The sequence below is a fragment of the Pteronotus mesoamericanus genome, unplaced genomic scaffold (genome assembly GCF_021234165.1).
Source record: "Pteronotus mesoamericanus isolate MK-2021 breed Mesoamerican mustached bat unplaced genomic scaffold, CSHL_Meso_final contig_56, whole genome shotgun sequence".
NCBI lineage: Eukaryota > Metazoa > Chordata > Mammalia > Chiroptera > Mormoopidae > Pteronotus > Pteronotus mesoamericanus.
In genome coordinates this window covers 16,532,415-16,551,692 of record NW_026555201.1, presented here as the reverse complement: position 1 = coordinate 16,551,692, position 19,278 = coordinate 16,532,415, and the positions used below count along the sequence as shown (strand labels likewise).

The window sequence follows — 19,278 nt, the reverse complement described above, 5'->3', positions numbered from 1 at the left end:
GTCGCCAGTTTGTTTCCCAGTCAGGGCACACGCCTGGGTTGCAGGTGTGGTCCCCAGTCAGGATGTGTACAGAAGGCAGCCAATCAATGTTTGTCTCTCATGTCTGTGTTTCTCTCCCTCTTTCTCCTCTCCTTCCCCACTATCTAAAATCAAAAATAAAAATAAAAAAAGATGTTATTTCTTCATACAGGAGGTAGATATTTTATTTTCAGTTTCTCTTATAACTTGACCTAAAATATATGTCTTATGTGGTCTCCAATTAATTATGTTGTGGTCTTGAATTATTTTGTTTCCAATTCTAAAGTAGACATTTTAAAGTTCAAATAAATAAAACATTGGCTTAGGACCATGCCCGTATTTCTTAATCATATCAGATTTTTTTTCAGATGCTAGAGTTGGATATCACATAGGCACTTTTTATCTCTTTTATTAAGTTCAAGATTTCTAGAACTGCTTAATTTATGGGCAGTCCTTAAGAAGCAGTGAATTTATAGTTTAACTTACTCAAGAGGTTTAGGTCTTAACCTGTTACAGAAAGGGCAGGGTCATTTGCTCACAAATGAAATGAAATCATCAGGTTTAAATGATTCAGTGTCAATAACTAGTGTGTCATGGAGAGGGATCATAATACCACTCTAGCTGATTAATTTCTAAACAGAACCAGACAAATTTATCATTGTTGGAGAAAGTTGAAATGTCTTGACTCTAATCTCACATTATAGTAATTCTAAATAGGAAAATTTCACTCTACTTCCTTCTAATTAAAAAAGTTGTGGTGACATGCATGTAACATAAAATTTACCATCTGAACTGTTTTTAAGTGTACAGTTCAGTTCATTTAGGTACATTTATATGTTCTGCAACCACTACCACCATTCATCTCCAGAACTCTTTTTACTTTGTAAAGCTGAGATTCTGTACCATTAAACAATAAGTCCATATTTCTCCTTTCAGCTCCTGGCAACCACCATTCTACAGTACTTTTCTCTTTTTGATTTTGACTACTCTAGGAACCACATATGAATGGAATCATATAGTATTTGTTTTCTTGACTTGCTTATTTCAATTAGCAAAATGTCCACAAGGTTCATCCATGTTGTAGCATATGTCAGAATTTCCCTCTTTTTAGGCCTAGCCAGGTAGCTCAGTTGGTCAGAGCATCATCCCAATATGACACGGTTGCAGGTTTGATCTCTGGTCAGGGCACATGCAAGAATCAGCCAATGAATGCATAAATAGGTAGAACAACAAATTGATGTTTCTCTCCCTCTCTTTCCCCTCCCGCTTCCAGGCCCCTCCCCCACCTATCTCTCTTTCTCTAAAATCAATAAATTAAAAAAAAGAATTTCCTTTTTAACGGCTGAGTAATATTCCATTGCCAATGTATACCAGTGTATGTTTATTCATTCATCTATCAGCAAACACTCCTACATTTTAGTTATTGTAATAGTGTTGCTATGATGTGGATGTACAAATATCTGTTCAGGACTCTGTTTTCAGTTCTTTTGTGTGGAATTGCTAGAAGTTGGTTTAGGCCCCACACTTCTCAGGGGAACCCCCCTGGCCACTGAAATATTACTCTGGCACTTTAGTTGCCACCTGTGGGAGTCCAGCCAGCTCCCTTGCAACCCCTTTGCATTCCCTACCAGTCACGTTGTGGTGAAGTTGTTTCTTCTGTCTGTCTGTGTCTATAAGGCTTCTCTCCTGCTATTGTTCAGTTGTTTATTCCAGATGATTTCTCTACAATTTAATTGTAATTCCAGATTGGTCCTGGGAGGAGATTAATGTAGCTTCCATTTACCCCTCCACCATCTTGGATCTTCCCTATTTGTACTTCTTAATCCCTTCACCTATTTCCCCCAGTTCCCCAAATGCCCTTCAATCTGGCAACCGTCAAAATGTTCTCTGTATCTTTGAGTCTTTTCTGACTGCCTGTTTATTTTTTTAGATTCAATTGTTGATAGATATGTATTTATTGCAATTTTATTGTTCATATTTTTGATCCTTTTTAAAAAAAGATTTTATTTATTTTTAGAGAGGAGTAGGGAGGGAGAAAGAGAGGGAGAGAAACATCAAAGTGTGGCTGCCTCTCACGCACCCCCAACTGGTGACCTAGCCCGAAACCCCGGCATGTGCCCTGGACTCGGAATTGAACTGGTGATCCTTTTGTTCACAGCCTGGCACTTGATCCACTGAGCCACACCAGTCAGGGCTTTTTTTTCCTTTTTATTAAAGAAGACCCTTTGACATTTCATATAACACTGGTTTGCTGGTGATGAACTCCTTTAGCCTTTTCTTGTTTGGTAAGTTATTTATCTGTCCTTCAATTCTAAATGATAACTTTGTAGTATAATCTTTTTTTAAAAAAGATTTTATTTATTTTTACAGAGGAGAAAAGGGAGGGAGAAAGAGAAGGAGAGAAACATTGATGTGAAAGAAAAACATCGAATGGCTGCCTCTTGCATGCCCTCAGAAAGGGAACTGGCTCACAAGCCAGGAATGTACCCTGACTGGGAATTGAATGGATAACCCTTTGGCTTTCAGGATGACACCCATCCCTTATGCTACACCAGTCAGGGCAGTAGTGTAATCTTGTTTTTAGGTTCTTGCTTTTCATCACTTTAAATGTTTCTTGCCAGTCCCTTCTGGCCTGCAAAGTTTGTGTTGAGAATCAGCTGACAGTCTTATGGGAGCTCCCTTTAGGTAACTAACTGCTTTTCTTTTCCTGCTTCTAAGATTCTGTCTTTGTCTGTAACTTTTAGCATTTAATTATGATGTGTCTTGGTGTGGGCCTCTTTGGGTTCATCTTGTTTGGGACTCTCTGTGCTTCCTGGACTGTATGTGTATTTACTTCAAGTTAGGGAAAATTTCTGTCATTATTTTGTCATAGAGATTTTCAGTTTCTTTCTCTCTCCTCCTTCCATCATCCCCATGATGTGAATATTGGTACTCTTGAAGTTGTCCCGTAGGCTCCTTACACTATCCTCTTTTTTTGGATTCTGTTTTCTTCTTGGTGGTCTGAATATGTGTTTTAGCTTTCTTGTATTCCAAATTGCTGATTTGATTATCTATTCCACTGTTGATTCCCTGTAAATTATTCTTCATTTCAGTTAGTGTATTTTTCATTTGTAACTGGCCCTTTTTTATGTTGTTGAGGTTCTCACTAAGTTCATTGAGCATTCTTATAGCCAGCATTTTGAACTCTGCATCTAGTAGATTGCTTATTTCCATTTTGTTTAGTTCTTTTTCTGGAATTTTGCTCTTTTCTTTCATCTGGGCCATGATTTTTTGTCTCCTCATTTTGGCAGCCTTATTTTTTCTGTATTACATAGAGCTGCTGTGTCTCCCAGACTTGATTGAGTGGCCTAATGTAGTTGGTGTTCTGTAGGGTCCCAGGTCACAGCTTCCACAATCACCCAAGCTGGGCACTTGAGGTGCACCTCCCCTAACCCCCAGTGTGGACTGTGTACACCTTCCTGTTGTAGTTGAGCTTTGATTGCTATTGGCATGTCAATACGAGGCTGATCAGCTGCAAGGACTGGCCGCAATCACCAACCACTGACCTCCCACCACCATGGAGGATCAGCTGTGCAGGGGCCCACTCCACCAGGCAGGATTTACTTCAGTGGGGCTCTGGTGCCTGCTCAGTCCACCTCTTGAATGTGTCACTTGTGGAGGTAGTTGGGTGGTGATGCTCCAACATGATCTGCTGTTCATTGGATGCGCTGGGTCTGGGTCTTCCAGGAGGTAAAGACCAAGGTCAACTGCCTTATGAATTCTGGCCAGGGCTTCCTGGCATGATCTACAAAGCAATCTGCAGATGGCTGCTACTTGTGCTGGGCTCGGCGATACCGAGGCAAGGCCAAGCTGTGAACCAACACCGGCTGCTGCTCTTACCGGTTGGGGCCATTTAGTGAGATGTACAGGGCACGCTGCAGCCAGATGCTTCTTGTTTTAGAGAATTTAGGAAAATCTGAAGCATGAGCAAAGACAAACCATTTGTATGGAAAAGACACTACAGAAACAGCTTTGGTGGGCCTAAAAGTTGGGTGGGGCTGGGCCTCAGGGGATCACCAGGGTGGGGCAAACAGTGTGAGCCAGGTTGATGGAGCCTCAGATATGGTGCTCACCTGCCAACTCCACTGGGGGGACAGCTCATCAAGGAACAGTGGCCTCTGCCAGCACATCTGTCTGAGAGAAAGCTGTCCCTCTCTAGCTCTTTCCCTGATACCAGACAATCATTTCCTTCCTGTATGTCTCTAGTGCCTTTCAAGCTGTTGCCCCAGTGCTGGAGCTCAGAGGGAGTGTGTCTGAGTAAGTCCACGTGTGTTTCCTTTAAGAGGAACAGCCTGGGACTTTAGCAGCCCTTGGTCTCCTTCAGTGTCAGTCTCCACTGGTTTTTGCAGCCAGAAGTTATGGGGTATTTTCTTCCCAGCACCAAAATACTTGGGTGGGGGACCTGGCTGGGGCTTGGACCTCTCACTCCTCAGGAGGGATCTCTGCAGCCAGTGAGATATCCCTCCCAATTTTTATCCATCACATGTGTGATGAGACCAGCTTGCTCTATGTCTCTGCCCCTTCTAGTCTTGATGTGGCTTCTTCTTTAGTTCTCTAGTTGTAGGACTTCCATTCAGCCAGATTTCAGGCAGTTCTGAACGACGGTTGTTTGGTAGTTTAGTTGTAATTTTGATGAGGTTGTGGAAGAGGCAAGTACTGCATTTATCTACACTGCCATCTAGCCCAGATATTACCACCTACCACTTTTTAAAAGGCCTAAGATTTATGTGATCTGAAGAGAAATCGGAGTATCACACACCGCTTTTTAATATACTTGTTTTGGTAGGCAGGAACATTAGTCTTGTTATTTACACTCCTTTGCAGTTGTGCCATGTTTATATAATCAGGAATTCAGTTTTTGGCTACTGTGAAAACCCAAGGTGCCATTTTTGAACAGTTAAGGATATTATCATGCATACTCTGTTAAGTGCTGATAAGGACTTAGACAGATTTGGACCCTGATGTTGTATTTGTAAAGGGCAAGAAATGCTTGTAGGAAGAAAATATCAGATAAGTAAAGTGATGTTTGAAAAAAAAAATAATTTACTCCTTTTAGAGAAATGTAAAGATTTTTACTCTCTTAATTGCTTCTTGTCCACATTACCTTATTATGGCTAAGAAAAGCAGCTAGGGAATGAACCCTCACCACTAGTTTGTGTATTTCCTTAAAAGGTCTAATTAAATAGCATGTTTAAATGTGAATTTTCAAATTCAAAGTACATAAATTTGGGTGAAATAAAGCTATTTTATACACACTTAATTTTTTATTTCCCATTCTTTCATCAGCACACACCTCCTTCTCCATTATCTCATTATCACTAATGTAATATATCTACTATGCATTGTGCTGGTCTTAGAGATGCCCAGGCAAGGCAATGTGTAATGCTACTGGAAATACAGAAGAATATAGGAGTGGCTTTTCATATTAGGGCTTATGCATATTTTCTACTTAAAATGTATTTCTTGCCATTCTTAAAAAAGAAAAAAAAAGTTTAAATCCTCACCCGAGAATGTGTTTATTGATTTTTAGAGAGAGAGGGAGAGAGAAATATCAGTGTGAGAGAGAAACAATGATCAGTTGCCTCCTGACCAGATTGAACCCACAACCTTGATATGTGCCCTGACTGGGGATCAAACCTGCAACCTTTTGGTATATGGGACGATGCTCCAGCCAACTAGCCACCTGGCCAGGGCTCTTTCCATTCTTTGTTTAGATGTCACTTATCCTTTAGGTCTCAACTTAAAACATCACTTTGCATGAGAAACTTCTCATGACCTCATGTTGTAAAGTCCATGATGTCGTGGACCATGTGTATTTTGTGCACTTTGGTTCTCCATCTTGGCACATATCAGGCACTCATTAATTGGTAAGAACTGTCATCATGGAGCTTTGGCTCTAAATGGTGGAGGCAGATGGGTAAACAAATTTAGAAAGTGTTCTCAGTTCTGTATGAGATGCATTTTCAGTGCACAGAGAAGGAACCAACTCTGCACCAGAAGAGAAATGGAGTTTATTTGTTCTTGTCTGTTACTTTCTAGAGCTAGTATGATATTAGTATGTATTTTTCAAGTTAATTCACTCATTAAAAAACATTTAGAATATTTGTTTATGCCAAAAAGTTCATAATCAAAAGCTTTCCAAAACAAATTATCCCTACTTTCTGTCTTGTAGCCTTTTGTTTAAAGTTGTTTTCTCTGAGACGTTTTACAGGATGATGTGTGGGAGGTAAGTGAGAGGGAAAACTGTGATTCTTGTTTCTGGTAGCGTTTATTAAGCTAATAAGCTTTCATGTGTCATTTTGGCTTTGTTAGGTTCCTGAAGTCAGGTATTTGAAATTTACCGCTGTCATCTTTCTGAGTAACTAAAACCTGTCTGTGTCATATATACAATTATAAAGATATTAATTACCATTCTTAAAACAATTAGTTTAAGTACCGGGTGATGGAAGAATGTAAATGAATGAATACATTAATAAATAGGTAATATTTATGTTAAATATTTGTCATAGATATTTGATAAAGCACTTTTTATAATTAAAATTTCATCTATATTAGGTAACATTTATTTTCAAGACCTCACCTGAAATTTTAAAACTATAATTATATTCAGAAATATATTCCAGAGAGCATGAAAATGATTATTAACTTTTAAGCTTTATTTTTATCTATTGCTTGCTTTTATGTTGTTACCTTACTCTTTCATTTAGAGTTAAGTATGAAGAAGATCCAAATTATCTTCTACCCAAGCAATTGAGCTGTTACAACATAAGGTGATTGTATTTAAAGTGTTTCTACATGTATCTGATGAATAAAATCAGGGCATCAACTCACTGTGCTATAAGAATGCTAAACTAATATATGTCATCTAATATATTATGACATTATATTAGATTTAGTAGGCTACTGATTTTATCAGAAATTTAGAGTTTGAGAACTCAAAAAGGAGTTTTACCCCTGTTCCCCATCTACATCTTATTTAAATGGTTTCTGCTTTAGAATGATGAATTTCTTATTGTAAAGAAAGCACTAATTTTTTTTATTGTAAAGAAAGCACTTTTTTACATATATGCAATAAACATAAAGTTCGTTGTGTTGTCATAGAGCCAGCCCTTGTGAAAACACTGACGAGGTCAAGAGAGTGGGACGTCGATAGCATTCAGAGGCGCTTTGTGTCTCATGCTGATCATTACCCCATCCATTTTCTTCTTGTATAAACCACTGTCTGGATTTCTGTGCCATTGATTAATTTGTCTTACTTTTGAACCCTGTGTATATGGTATATGTCATATATACTGTTATGTAAGGTGATGTTTTGTTGGTGAGAGCAATCCATATAATTGTCATTTTGTTTTGCTGGATCATATTCCATTGTTTGAATTTACTAAGTTGTTTATATCTTCTATTGTTGATGGACATGCTGCCCTCTAGATTTTGGCTATTACAAATAATATTGCTATGAATATTTTGAATATATATCTTGGTGTAATTGTAAATGTATTTTTTCAAATACTGGCATGTATATATGTATATATATGATGTATGTGTATATATGTATATGTGTAGATATGGTTTTCAGATACTCTATTTAGGACTTTGACGTCCATGTCTTGAGTCATAATTTTCCTGTCTTCAAAATCCTTGTCTAGTTTTATATCAGGTTTATGCTGGCCTTATAAAACTACTTGAATAGTGATCCTTTATTTTTGCTTAAAAAAATTTTTTTTCCTAAGATTTCTATCCCTCCCACACGCCAGTGTTGGGTAAAATTCACTAGTTAAGTAATCTATGATGGGGATTTTTTTTGTTGAGAAGTTTTTTTTATTATGGATTCAATTGGACTGTTTTGATTTTCTTTTTCTTCTTGTGGACTTTTCAGTAAGTTGGATTTTTCTAGGAATTTGTGTCTTCTACATTTTCAGATTTATTAGTATAGTATTTATAATATACTTTTAGGATACTTTAAAAGTTTGGAGATGTTGTGATGTTTCCTTTATCAATCATGATATTGGTTATTTTTGTTTTTTCTTTTTTTTTCCTTGCTTAGTCTTGCCTGGCATTTGTTAATTTTATTTTTTTCAAAGAACTAACTTCTGACTCTTAGGTTTAATTTGCTTCATTTCAATTTTTTTGAAATGATGATTAGCTCTTTGATTTTTAAACTGTGTTGTATAGATAAATATTTTCTCCACCTCTGGCTATTAGAATCCCTTCAGGTTGACTCCTGAATTCATTATGTGACTTCAGGACTCTTTGATAGCTTTTTTTGCTTAGATATGTAAGGTATATAAGGTACTCTATGCTGACCTTGGACATTTGGTTTTTTAGACCTGGATATATGCCATTTCTCCAAGAAGCCCTAGTATCTTTTAATGAGAAGTGATACTTAGAGACCACAGACTGGCTTCTGGGATCTGGTTCGTACTGGGTTGTTTGTGTGTTTTGTTTTGTTTTGTTTTGTTTTTTAGGTATTCTCATTCTACCACCTCCAGGAGTCTGGGTTTAATGTCCTTATGTACTGCTGTAAGTAACATCATGCAGTACATACCTTTGTTGTAAGGCTCATTACTTTTTTTTAAAAACAACTTAGAGAATTTATTTGGAAAGTAGGAAATAAGCATGACTTAAACATTTATTTAGAACATGAACAAAACTAGAAAAAGTTAAACTAGAGAAAAGAAGGCAGAGAATACTGAAGTTGGCTCAAAGGCCATACAATGCAAACCAGCAAAGCCCAAGTTTCTTTCATGCAAAGAAGCATTAAGGAAGAGTATGAGATGTTTCCAGAACAGGCCACAACAAATATTTTTTTAAATTTACACAAGAAACTGTACATAAATGAAAAAATAAATTAAACAATTTACATGAAATGTTTTATAGGTTACAATAGGCTAACTCAAACTTAGTTTGTTATAGATCATACATTTTTACATTACAGATTCAGTGTTAGAATTCCAATATGACAAAGCTTAATTAGACTTGTCAAGGACAATGCAACAGAATAAGGCAACTGAAACTGAAATGGCTTGCATAAGTAAACAACACAAACAAACATCTAGGTATGATTTGGTCAGTAACTGGGCAGAATTAAGACAAAGGAACTTCTGTTAAAAAGTAAAAAAAAAAGTGAAAACACAGAATGTATAAAAATGATAAAACCATCTTAACATGACTTACATCTAATTCCATTCATTACATTTGGACAAGGAGACTAGTACATTGATGTCAGGTGTATAAAGTTACCTTTCATTCTAAATGTTGTAAACTAAAAAGGGTACCTCGTAAAAAGAAGTGGCAAATTTTAAAATGGCTTAGTATCTGTGACAACTACTGACTGCCAGGTAAAACATCCACATGAAGCAGAGACAGGATGTAAGGCTAAAATAATCTCACACTATTTGCAGTACTTATTTATACTTTACAAATTACATGAAAGCTGATGCTTTCTTTGAAAAGCTACTGAACTGTAAGCACTGCAATGTATGAAAGATGTTAATAGCCAAAAAAGTAGCACTACCTTATAATGAAAATTTAGTTGCATACTTATGTAATTCAAAATCTTGGTTTTTAACTTCACTTACTCCTTTGGAAAAAACATTCTTCATTCTTTTAAATATGAAATTAATGGCAGCTGCAGCAGAAAGACTGAAAATGTGTAAGAAAAATAACCTTTGACTACAGAAAGAGCCAGAATGTAAATAAAATTATAATAATGCCCATATAGTTTTGAAGTTAACACAACAAAAATTCCAGACATGTTTACAGATTAAAGTGCGCCCCCCCCACGCGTGCGTGTGCGCGCACACACACGCATACATATATATATCTCCCTTCATATTAATTTAAGGTATATCTACTTGGCTCTCACTTAACATGACTTAACATGATGAGAAATAACTAACACCATTCTATTGGTTTGGTGGGAATTCAAAATCTAGTACCAATCAATGTATGCAAATGAAATAAATTCCAAGACATGATGCCAATGTCTGAACATGATGCCAATGTCTGAACAGACTGTTTAATCACTGCTACAATCAAAGCAAGTAAGTGTCTTTCCTAGGAACCTGATAGTTGATGATCCCATTGTAACAAATCATTGTCCTCATTTTACAAGGAAATGACATTGAACAAAGTTAGACCAGTGACAGGTGCTATTTCTAATATAATACCAGGTTACGACCCCATGTCCACTGTACACATGAAACAGATAACACAAGCAACAGGGGCTGCTAAGACATTTGAACTTTTGAAAGTGGAAATTGCTCAAAACTTAGATATGGCTGAAAAGCTGGGATGAGTTACTTTCCGCAACACAATTTTTAAAGATAGGCTATAAGATACTTTAAAGGAAGGAAAAAAAACCCACTTATTTGGGTCTTAGCTGATTACCAGGCTCAGTAAGAAAATGTAAGACAACTACTGCCTAAAATATTGAAAACAGGTGGTGGTATAAAGCACATTATTTTGTGAGATTATCTGATGATAGAAACAAGGTTGGCCAAATTCCCTCAGTATTACAGTAAAACACATTAAAATAAACCAACTTATTGGGTAATAGGACATCATTGACATTTCATGGCAAATCATCTTAAACAGGTCAAAGAGTATTATTACAAAGGGCAATATATTTCTAGTACTTTGTTTATACATACCACAAAATAGTAAATGAAATGAAAAATAGTGCACATTTATCTTTCTGGTGGTTATTCTTTCAGTCTTTATATGGCTTTAAAGGAGAATCCCTAAACTACATTCTCAAGTGCAGTGATAGACTGAAGAGCATTAAGCGCTTAAGCTCCCCACCTCAAATTTATATACTAAACACAATATGAAAAATTTTCTATATAGCAAACAGTGGTTACAAAGAACATTTGGAAGCTCTTGCCTTCTCAGCCTTCCACCTGAGGACGCAGACTTAGAAATCAAGGCAAGTGCCCTGGATGCTCTCAGAAGGCAAGAGCACTGCCTCACAGAGGAGCGGCTCTCCTTCCCGGCTGCATCACTCCCTCACAGAAATGAGGCTTTCAGAAACCAGGACTTACAATACAGCAATCGCATTCGCACGCAAAGGCAGAAAACTCAGGAACTTTTACAAAGTCTAATATTTGGCAAATATTCTGAACTGCTTGAAGGACTGTAAATTACCTAGTATTGGCAATTGCATGGACTTTTCCTAAACTAAGAGTCCACGCATTTAGAGTATCTGAGCAAGGAACTGCCCATGTCGACAGGCAGGCAGATCTAAGTCTACTAATTTAATACTTTATCTTTGGAGAAGTTGGGGTCTAGAACTGAAAGCCATTAGTTTTAAAAGTCTTCAGTTAAAAAGCAATCTTTTTATGGGGGCAAGGGAATAGTGGTGGTGGAAAGCCCTAGACCTTGTGTTCTTTACTAAGGCTCATTACATTGTATACTAGCCAGGTTATTCTTGGCTAGGACAGGGATGATGTGTATTGTTCTTCATGTGTAGAATTCAGAGCAATGTCTTTTACATTACAAGGTTTAAATAACTATTTGATGAATGTGTTTTTATGCCCTATGAATAACATATGGTAGAACAACAATAGGTATTAAGATTTATAAACCATAAATTTTATGAATAATGTAAGTAAGTGTTTGGTCCAGAGGTAATGGGAAATGGAATTTTTTTTCATACCTTGCCATAAATTTGCCACAGAGAAATCTAGAGAAGTGGAATCATTTAGAATATTTTTCCTCTTCACTTTTATATCATAGGTCATTTACTATCCCTTTTCCTCTTCAAAGAGTTGAATTGATTAGTTCAGTCTGTTCCTTCTGTCTCCCTGATTGATGCCTTCTCATCCATCACCCTGAAGTTATACATTATACAGCCACAGTGGGATTACTTTCCCTGTATATTTCTATCGCATTTCCCCCTTGCTCCTCAGTGTCCAGCTTCTTGCCTGCCTCTTGGTCTTCCATTATCATCGTTGTTGTAATATTTTTAGAGTGGAGGGAATCTTAACATAATTCATAGGTGCCAAAATATTAAATATTATCCTTCTCTAGCATTTGTATTATATATTATTTTGAACTAATTTTGATGAAAGCCTTTTGGGTAGGTAAACTGCTTTAATCAAGCAATCTCTAGATTTTTTAATTTTTCTTTCATAGTGTTCATGAGTAAGATTTTGGTGTTAGCTTGCTTTTTGGGAACTGTCATGTTTATATAATTAATTTCTCATTATGTCATTCTTTCCTTTATGATTTGACCTAGTGTAAGTACTGCAGATTAGTTCAGACTAGCTTAATGAAGTTGTTCTTATTTGCAGTCTAATTTTTTTTATACAGTTGGCAGTGAGATTAAAATTATTGAATTTAATTCAGCTTCCAGTGATAAGATGTTATAGTTTAGAAGTGTGGCTGTTCATTGATAGCACTCTTGCTTTTGAGCACTTTTGTTTTTGTTACCTGTACATTTAACAAAATAAAACAAACTTCTGGGGCATCCTGTGAGATAGGAAGCCATAAACTAATTATATATGGTTTGTTGCTGCCTTCAGAGGCAGCCATCATTCAATATGTTATCATAAGGTTGTTAGGATTCAACAATCTTATGGGTTGAAGACGTTGGCTTGGCTTCATAGATGCTCCTTCCTTTTCTCTGTGACTGCAATAACAATCTAACCCCAAAAATAGAGAAGAGAAGAATTTTTTAAAAATTACTTTCTCTGCAAATTTTGTAAGGTTAAGTGTAGATAGCAAGGCACCAGTTCCTCAACAATTGCTAGAATACTGGTTAAAAAGAGCAAAAGAGGGAACATAGTCTTTAAACTTTGAATTCAACTAGTAATTATGTTTAAATTAGGATGCAGGCCTAGCTTTCGCTTGGCAGTTGGGAACAAACACACCAGTCTTCAGGATTGTGATGCACTGTACTCCTTTACAAAAATTATATTAGATATTCTTTTTGGTTGTAGAAGTAACAAACTTTTAAAAATTAAAATGGCCAAAAAGACTGCCTTTCTTCCTTTCAAGGCTACTCCCTAAAGCCAAGTGCCATTGAGTTTATAATTACTGTTTTAACTTAAAAAAATACTTTTCTATTCCCATTTTTATTATTGTTTAAAAATCTTTTGGCTTTCACCTTGGAATGATGGGGAAGTTAGTGTACTTACACAGGGTGGGGCAAAAGTAGGTTTACAGTTGTTCTTATGGAAAATATAATAATTAATAAATAATAATACAAGAATAAACTGTTTTGCATACTCACAACTGTAAACCTACTTTTGCCCTGCCCTGCACTTTAAGCATCCAGTACACTCACCCTCTCCTTCCAGGATTTATTGTTATGTATTTTTAGTTTTAGTCTTTGGCTTCAAAGAAATACTAAAAACTTGTTTCTTGACATGTTACCAGTGTCTCTTAACTCTTCATTATTAAAAGTAAGGCGCTTTCAGTATTTATCCTTAATTTGATCTTTTCTTTTCTCACGCTGCTCCCTTTTAGTCATGTTATAATTTGAGTTTGACTTTGCATTTGCATGTGTTGTCTCTGATTTTTATATAGAGTAATTCTATCTTTACTTAAATAAAGTAGTTACATATAGTCATTCTGAAATTGAACACCACAAATTGGGATTCACTCTTTCATTTTATGAATATTGAACCTTTAATATTTAAGTTCCTCTGGACTCTGAACTTGGTCCTCTGTTCTCTCTACACGCATTCCCAAGGAGATCTCATTTAGTCGCATGGTTTTAAATTACATCTGTAGTCTGACTCCCAGTTCATATTTCTAGCCTGACTTCTCCTCCTCAACCTCACATCTGCATGACCACCTGCTTACTTGGTATCTCTACTCAGAGGACTAGCTGATATCCCAAAGTGTGTATGTCCAAAAGGAGATCCTAATATCCATCTCTTCTTTCTCTAAGTTTTCTTGCAAAGTGCTCCATATCTATTAATGTATTTTTAGTTTTCCATTTGTTAGGGCAGAAACCTTCTAAGTTCATGTCTCTCTCACTCTTTTTAAAAGTTAACATTTATATCTGGGTTCATTAGCAATTTTTTTTTTATTCCACAAAGTATTTAAAGAATTTGGTACTGTTCACCACATCCCCTGCTACTGTTCTAACTCACGCCACCATTGTCTCTTGCTTGGATTATAGCAGTAGCTATATAATTTTTGTATCATTTGCTGTTTTGGATTATTTTATTTATTCATATAGGTAACAGTTGATAGTATTAATTCAGTGCAACATGTTGGGTTGGAAAAAAGTCCGTTTAGTTTTTTTCTATAAAATAAAAGACACATTTTTCATTTTCACCAGTAACTTTATTGATTTGGATACTTTGAGTATGTCAGCTCTCTCCTGCTGTTGGCTTCTAGTGGATAGAGGCCAGAGGTGCTGCTAAACATGTTCCAAGCATAAGACAGCCCCACTGCAAAGAATTATTTGGCCAAAATGTCAGTAGTACCAAGAAACTTTGCAAACCACTTTTGACACATTTGCTCAGTCACAGCACCTTCTCCATACACTGCACAAATCTTTATTTGCGTTTTAGTTTTTACCTTTTCATGAAATAATAAAGCATAATACACTGAAAATGTTGCGTATCTTATTCCAGCTTCAGTATTAAAATGACTGCACAAAAATTCACCACTTACCAGTTTTGATAAGTTCTTTAAAATAAATGTACGTTGATGTGACAGCTGTCACAATACATTCTAACAAAATTGTTTCGAATGAAGGTAAAGACAACTAAGCATTACTAGAGCCATCCCACGGAAAAAACTAAACGAACTTTTTGGCCAACTGAATATGTTTATTAAATGTTTACCATGAATTAGTGCTGGATAGTCAGATCAATAAAACACAGTCTCTGTCCTTGAAGAGAAATGGATCATGAGAATAATTACAAAGCACTGTAATAAATATACCTTGGGCTAATCTTATGGGTTATATTAAATACACCAAATAGCAGCCCTTTAAAGCCCAATTAAAAGGTATTTTCACCAGCATTTATATGTTAGTGTACAGCCTTTGATATTTACAGGAAAAAGAAATTTTTTGGAACTCTAAGAAATGACTAGAAGTCTACCAATTTGTTGGTTTCGGGTTGGCCAAAAAGTTCATTTAATTTTTTATGTCTGTGATTTAGTTTAAGAAAGCTTCTAATAATGGACATTAAGGTTGTTTCCAGTTTTTCCATCATATCTATTACTTTGTTGGATGTGTTTATTTATATATGTCTTTTTGCATTTGTAGAAGTATATATGTAGAGTAATTCCTACCCTTGGAATTGTTGGATGGAAGCATATGTATTTTAAGTTGTCCTTCAAAAAAAGTTATGATTTATATTCTTATCACAAAAGTGTATGAGAATACCTGTTTTTCTACATGCTCCCCAATGATAATATTAGCACACTCCTTAGTTGCCAGCGTAATTATGAAAAAATTATATGTAATATTATTTCATTGATTAAAAGCAGGTTTAAGCATCTTTTCAAATTTTGAACAATCTCATGTTTTTAACTTTGCTCTTGATATTTCTCTTCACTTGGAATATTTCCTTCTAACACTTTTCTTTAAAATCTTTATCATTTTTCAAGGCCTTGTCAAAATCTGTTTTTTCCCCTGCATTACTGGATTTCATAGTAACCTCAGCCTAAAGTAATTTCTCCCTCCTAAAATACTTAATGCTTTATTTTCCACTTATCACAATTTTATACCACTCCTAATACACGTGATTTTCTTTTTCTAGGATTTCCAGATATACAGAATGGCTAAGCATTAATGGAAAGTAAAGCATAAACCTAACTTCTTTCACTATGGAGGCAGGCTTGGCAGATGGAGAACCTGACCGAACTTCGGTGAGTGGTTCAAATACAGCTTAATAAGGACTATCATCTACAGCTATGTTTGATGTAAGCCATGATTTTATTTTAAAAAGCTATTTAAAATAGACTTTAAAGAAAGTATTTTAAAATAATACTTTCACCACTCTATTGATGTGAAAATTACAGATCGTTTAAATCATATTGGAACACAACCTAGTCAGTTTTCTGATTTTTGTACCCTGTCTCCCCCCTCTTTTCTCTAGCATCCCCAGCTGTATAGTGTGAGACATACTGATACAATAGTTTGTGTTTATATTTTTCCCCAAAACTTACTGCCTTAGGGAAATCAAGAGGATTTCACTAAGTTGAAGACGTTGAATGCTTCCAAATCTCACATTATGTGAAGCTATGAGCAGGCAGAAGGAATGAAACAGTTAAAATAATTAAGAGCAGTTGCCACATATATTCTTTCTATAAAAGTATAAAGATTTAAGAAACATTGCTGCCTTGTGATTGTGATTGAATTGTATTCAGAAAATAAATAAGTAAGAGTAGTGATTAATTGTAGCTTATCCAATAAGTAAAAAATCCACCAGCAGGATAGATTAAATGGTGATTCATCATTGTACAAAGAAATTTTCTCCCATAATTTAATTTTCAATTCTGTTGCATTTTGAGAGATTCCATTAGATAATTGATTTATACACTCTATTAGGAATGTTTCTGTTATCTAAAGTAAGGATGCTAACTGCATAAAATGTCAGCTGGTAGCTCTATGATCTGTTAGGTGGAAGATTCTTTGACAAATTTGTATTGTTGGAATAACGTTGAGGCCACCTTTCCTGTCCTTCACATTGCGGTGAAGTTGGGAGTCACTGTTACATTGAGATGGTTGTAAATTTTAACTTAGTGAATGTCCTTCATTCAGGCTCAGATGGAGGAGGAGTCTAATGATTGCCAGCAAAATGCAGCTTTGCTTATCTGTATTAATTTGATCTCAACTTTTCTTGAATTTCTGATTCAAACTTGTTTTAGTTTCTTAAATGGTCAAAATAAAGGTTAAACTTCAACATGATAGATAATGTTAATAGAGAATAAAATGAACAAGGAAATAGCTTGATTTATGAAGGTTATTGTCGTGATTGTAAATGGAAAACTGATGGTAAGTTATTTTATTTTCATTGTAATTTCACCAAAAAAGGTTAAGATTAAAATTTCGTCTTAGAATATGTGTTTACTTTTCCATGAATAGCATCTTTTTTTAAAGCCAATGGACTTTAACTTCTTTTAGTAGAAATATTTTAAAACTCTTAGTGATAATAAAAATACCAGTAATAACAATTGCTATTTTCTAAGTGTATACTTTGTCAGACTGTCCTCCTAACAGCCATTAAAGGTAAATATTTGTTTATCCTCACTTACATGGGTAGGGAAATAGGCTCAGGGAGGTTTATCGTCTTCTGGAAGCGCTCACAGCTTACTGGTGGAATTGTCTGTGAGTCTCTGAATACTCTACTCTGCCACCAAGGTATCAACTACATACCTGTCTTTCTGAACAACATTGCTTAAAATTTATTGTTACCTTTTAAAATAAATATCCAAATAGATAGTATTACATTCTATACCAGAATACTTGCACTGTTTTAATAAAGTTTTCCTAAATTCTATTGGTATTGAGAGGCTGGAGCAAGTTATTTAAAAAGCAGTTAAAGGCAGTTTTTTTTTCTACTTGTTCATTAAGTTTCTTCTGTGAAATATTGTGGATTATTTTTGAGAGAATACCAATAATTTCAATATGAAGTATTGAAATATTCTGTATTTGAAACTAATCTTGAGATCTATGTTTGAGTTACTCATTAATGAAATACCACCTTGGAACTGCATGACCTAAGCTAGTTACTGTTTAGATTTAGGGAAAGGGGGCTAAGAACATGGGCTCTGTAGACATTTAGCTACGTGTTAAAATCTGAGCTATGTCACTTAGTTGTAACCTGGGCAATTAATTAAATTCTCAGGTTTTTCTAGTTTCCTCATTTATTAAAGATAATAGTAATATCTATCTTCAAGTTGTTTTGAGTTTTGAGATAATATGTATAAAGTGCCTATTACAAGCCTATGCACATTGTAAACATGAATAAACTAAAATCTACTGTCATTATTATTAATATAAGTATTAATATTAAGCCTTCTCTCCAAAAAGATAATTAGAAGGTAGGAGAGGCAGTAAAACACACTGAAAAAAGCCCTAGGCTATTCAGTAATTTTGGCTTTACATTTTCTCTTATTCTCAGTTTTTCTACCTAAAATATCAAGGCAAATATTCTATTTCAATAAAAATATATAGGCCAGAATACTCATCCTGCCTACTTGATAAGAACAGTATGATCTAGTAAAACAAGAAAGTTCTTTGAAAATATAAAGCAGCATGTTAGTATGAGGTGGCCATGTTTTTAAAAATCAGATTGCATGCACTGATTTTAAACATATCATTAGCAAACTTTTTTTGAATGTAACCTTTGTGCTAAGTACTATGACAGGTAAATGGGATGCTGAGAGAAACACAATGTAGTCTTTTAGAATTACATGTATTTTTGGAAAGACTAGATAGTGGGACAGATAGATAAGGCAATCACAGCATTTCCTAAGTGTTAAATATATAAATAAGGCATAGCTCACAAATTGGGAAAATTGGACAGTTGCTATACACTAGGGTATTTAGAGAAGCTTTCTTAGGAGAACATAAACTTAATAGCATAGGTAATAGGGATCATAGGATTGAAAATGAACAGGAAGAACATTCTATGAAGGGAGAGTAGAGTAGCAGGAGGCAAGACTAAGTTGGGAATTACTGCTCACAGTTTATTCAGGGAATAATGAATAGAAAAATTGACTAAGGTAGATTAGAAGGGAGTGGTGTTCACAGAAATAATGATCAATGTGGCAGGCAGGGGCCAAATTTATGGAAAGCTTTGAGTGCCAGACCAGGGATTTTGAACTTGTTTCTGTAGACAGTGGTATGCCGTCAAATATTTTTATGTAGTTGGATAGGGGAATGGGAGCTGGAGAGAACAAAGCAGGATATAAAGTGATTTGGAGGAGAGATGAGGTTATTTATTAATTAAGATACTATTGTGGTAGGTTTGGTATAAAGTTGTGAAAGCTTAGGCTCAGTTTGACTTTAGTGACCATTTAATTTTCTTCTTCTGCATGTGATTACTTAGTATTTTTTAAAAAATTTATTTGCTTATTCATTATTCCAGTTGCCTGTAGTTCTCTTTTTGTAGTGGTGTTGTTAGTCTTAGGTGGTAAATCTTGAAAAATGTGGATTGACTTTCTCTGTATGTGATAGTAAATATACTTTAGAACGCAAGTATACATTTAATGTGTCTTAAAACATTTTGTACAAGTCCAGAATTG

General features: G+C 35.3%; 1 protein-coding gene across 6 annotated transcripts in view; it reads left to right on the top strand.

The window, feature by feature from the left end:
- Positions 1-19,278, top strand: part of OSBPL8 (oxysterol binding protein like 8) — a 173,714-nt gene that overhangs the window by 30,440 nt on the left and 123,996 nt on the right. For 3 of the 6 annotated variants that reach the window (XM_054580134.1, XM_054580135.1, XM_054580133.1), the window contains exon 2: positions 15,786-15,894. The exons of 1 other annotated variant lie outside the window; for it this stretch is intronic. In XM_054580134.1, coding sequence (XP_054436109.1) covers positions 15,853-15,894 — 42 coding nt within the window. In that variant the 5' untranslated portion in view covers positions 15,786-15,852. Of the gene's footprint in view, positions 1-15,785; positions 15,895-19,278 lie in introns of those variants that run through there. 2 more of the 6 variants (XM_054580138.1, XM_054580137.1) reach the window with 2 other exon arrangements.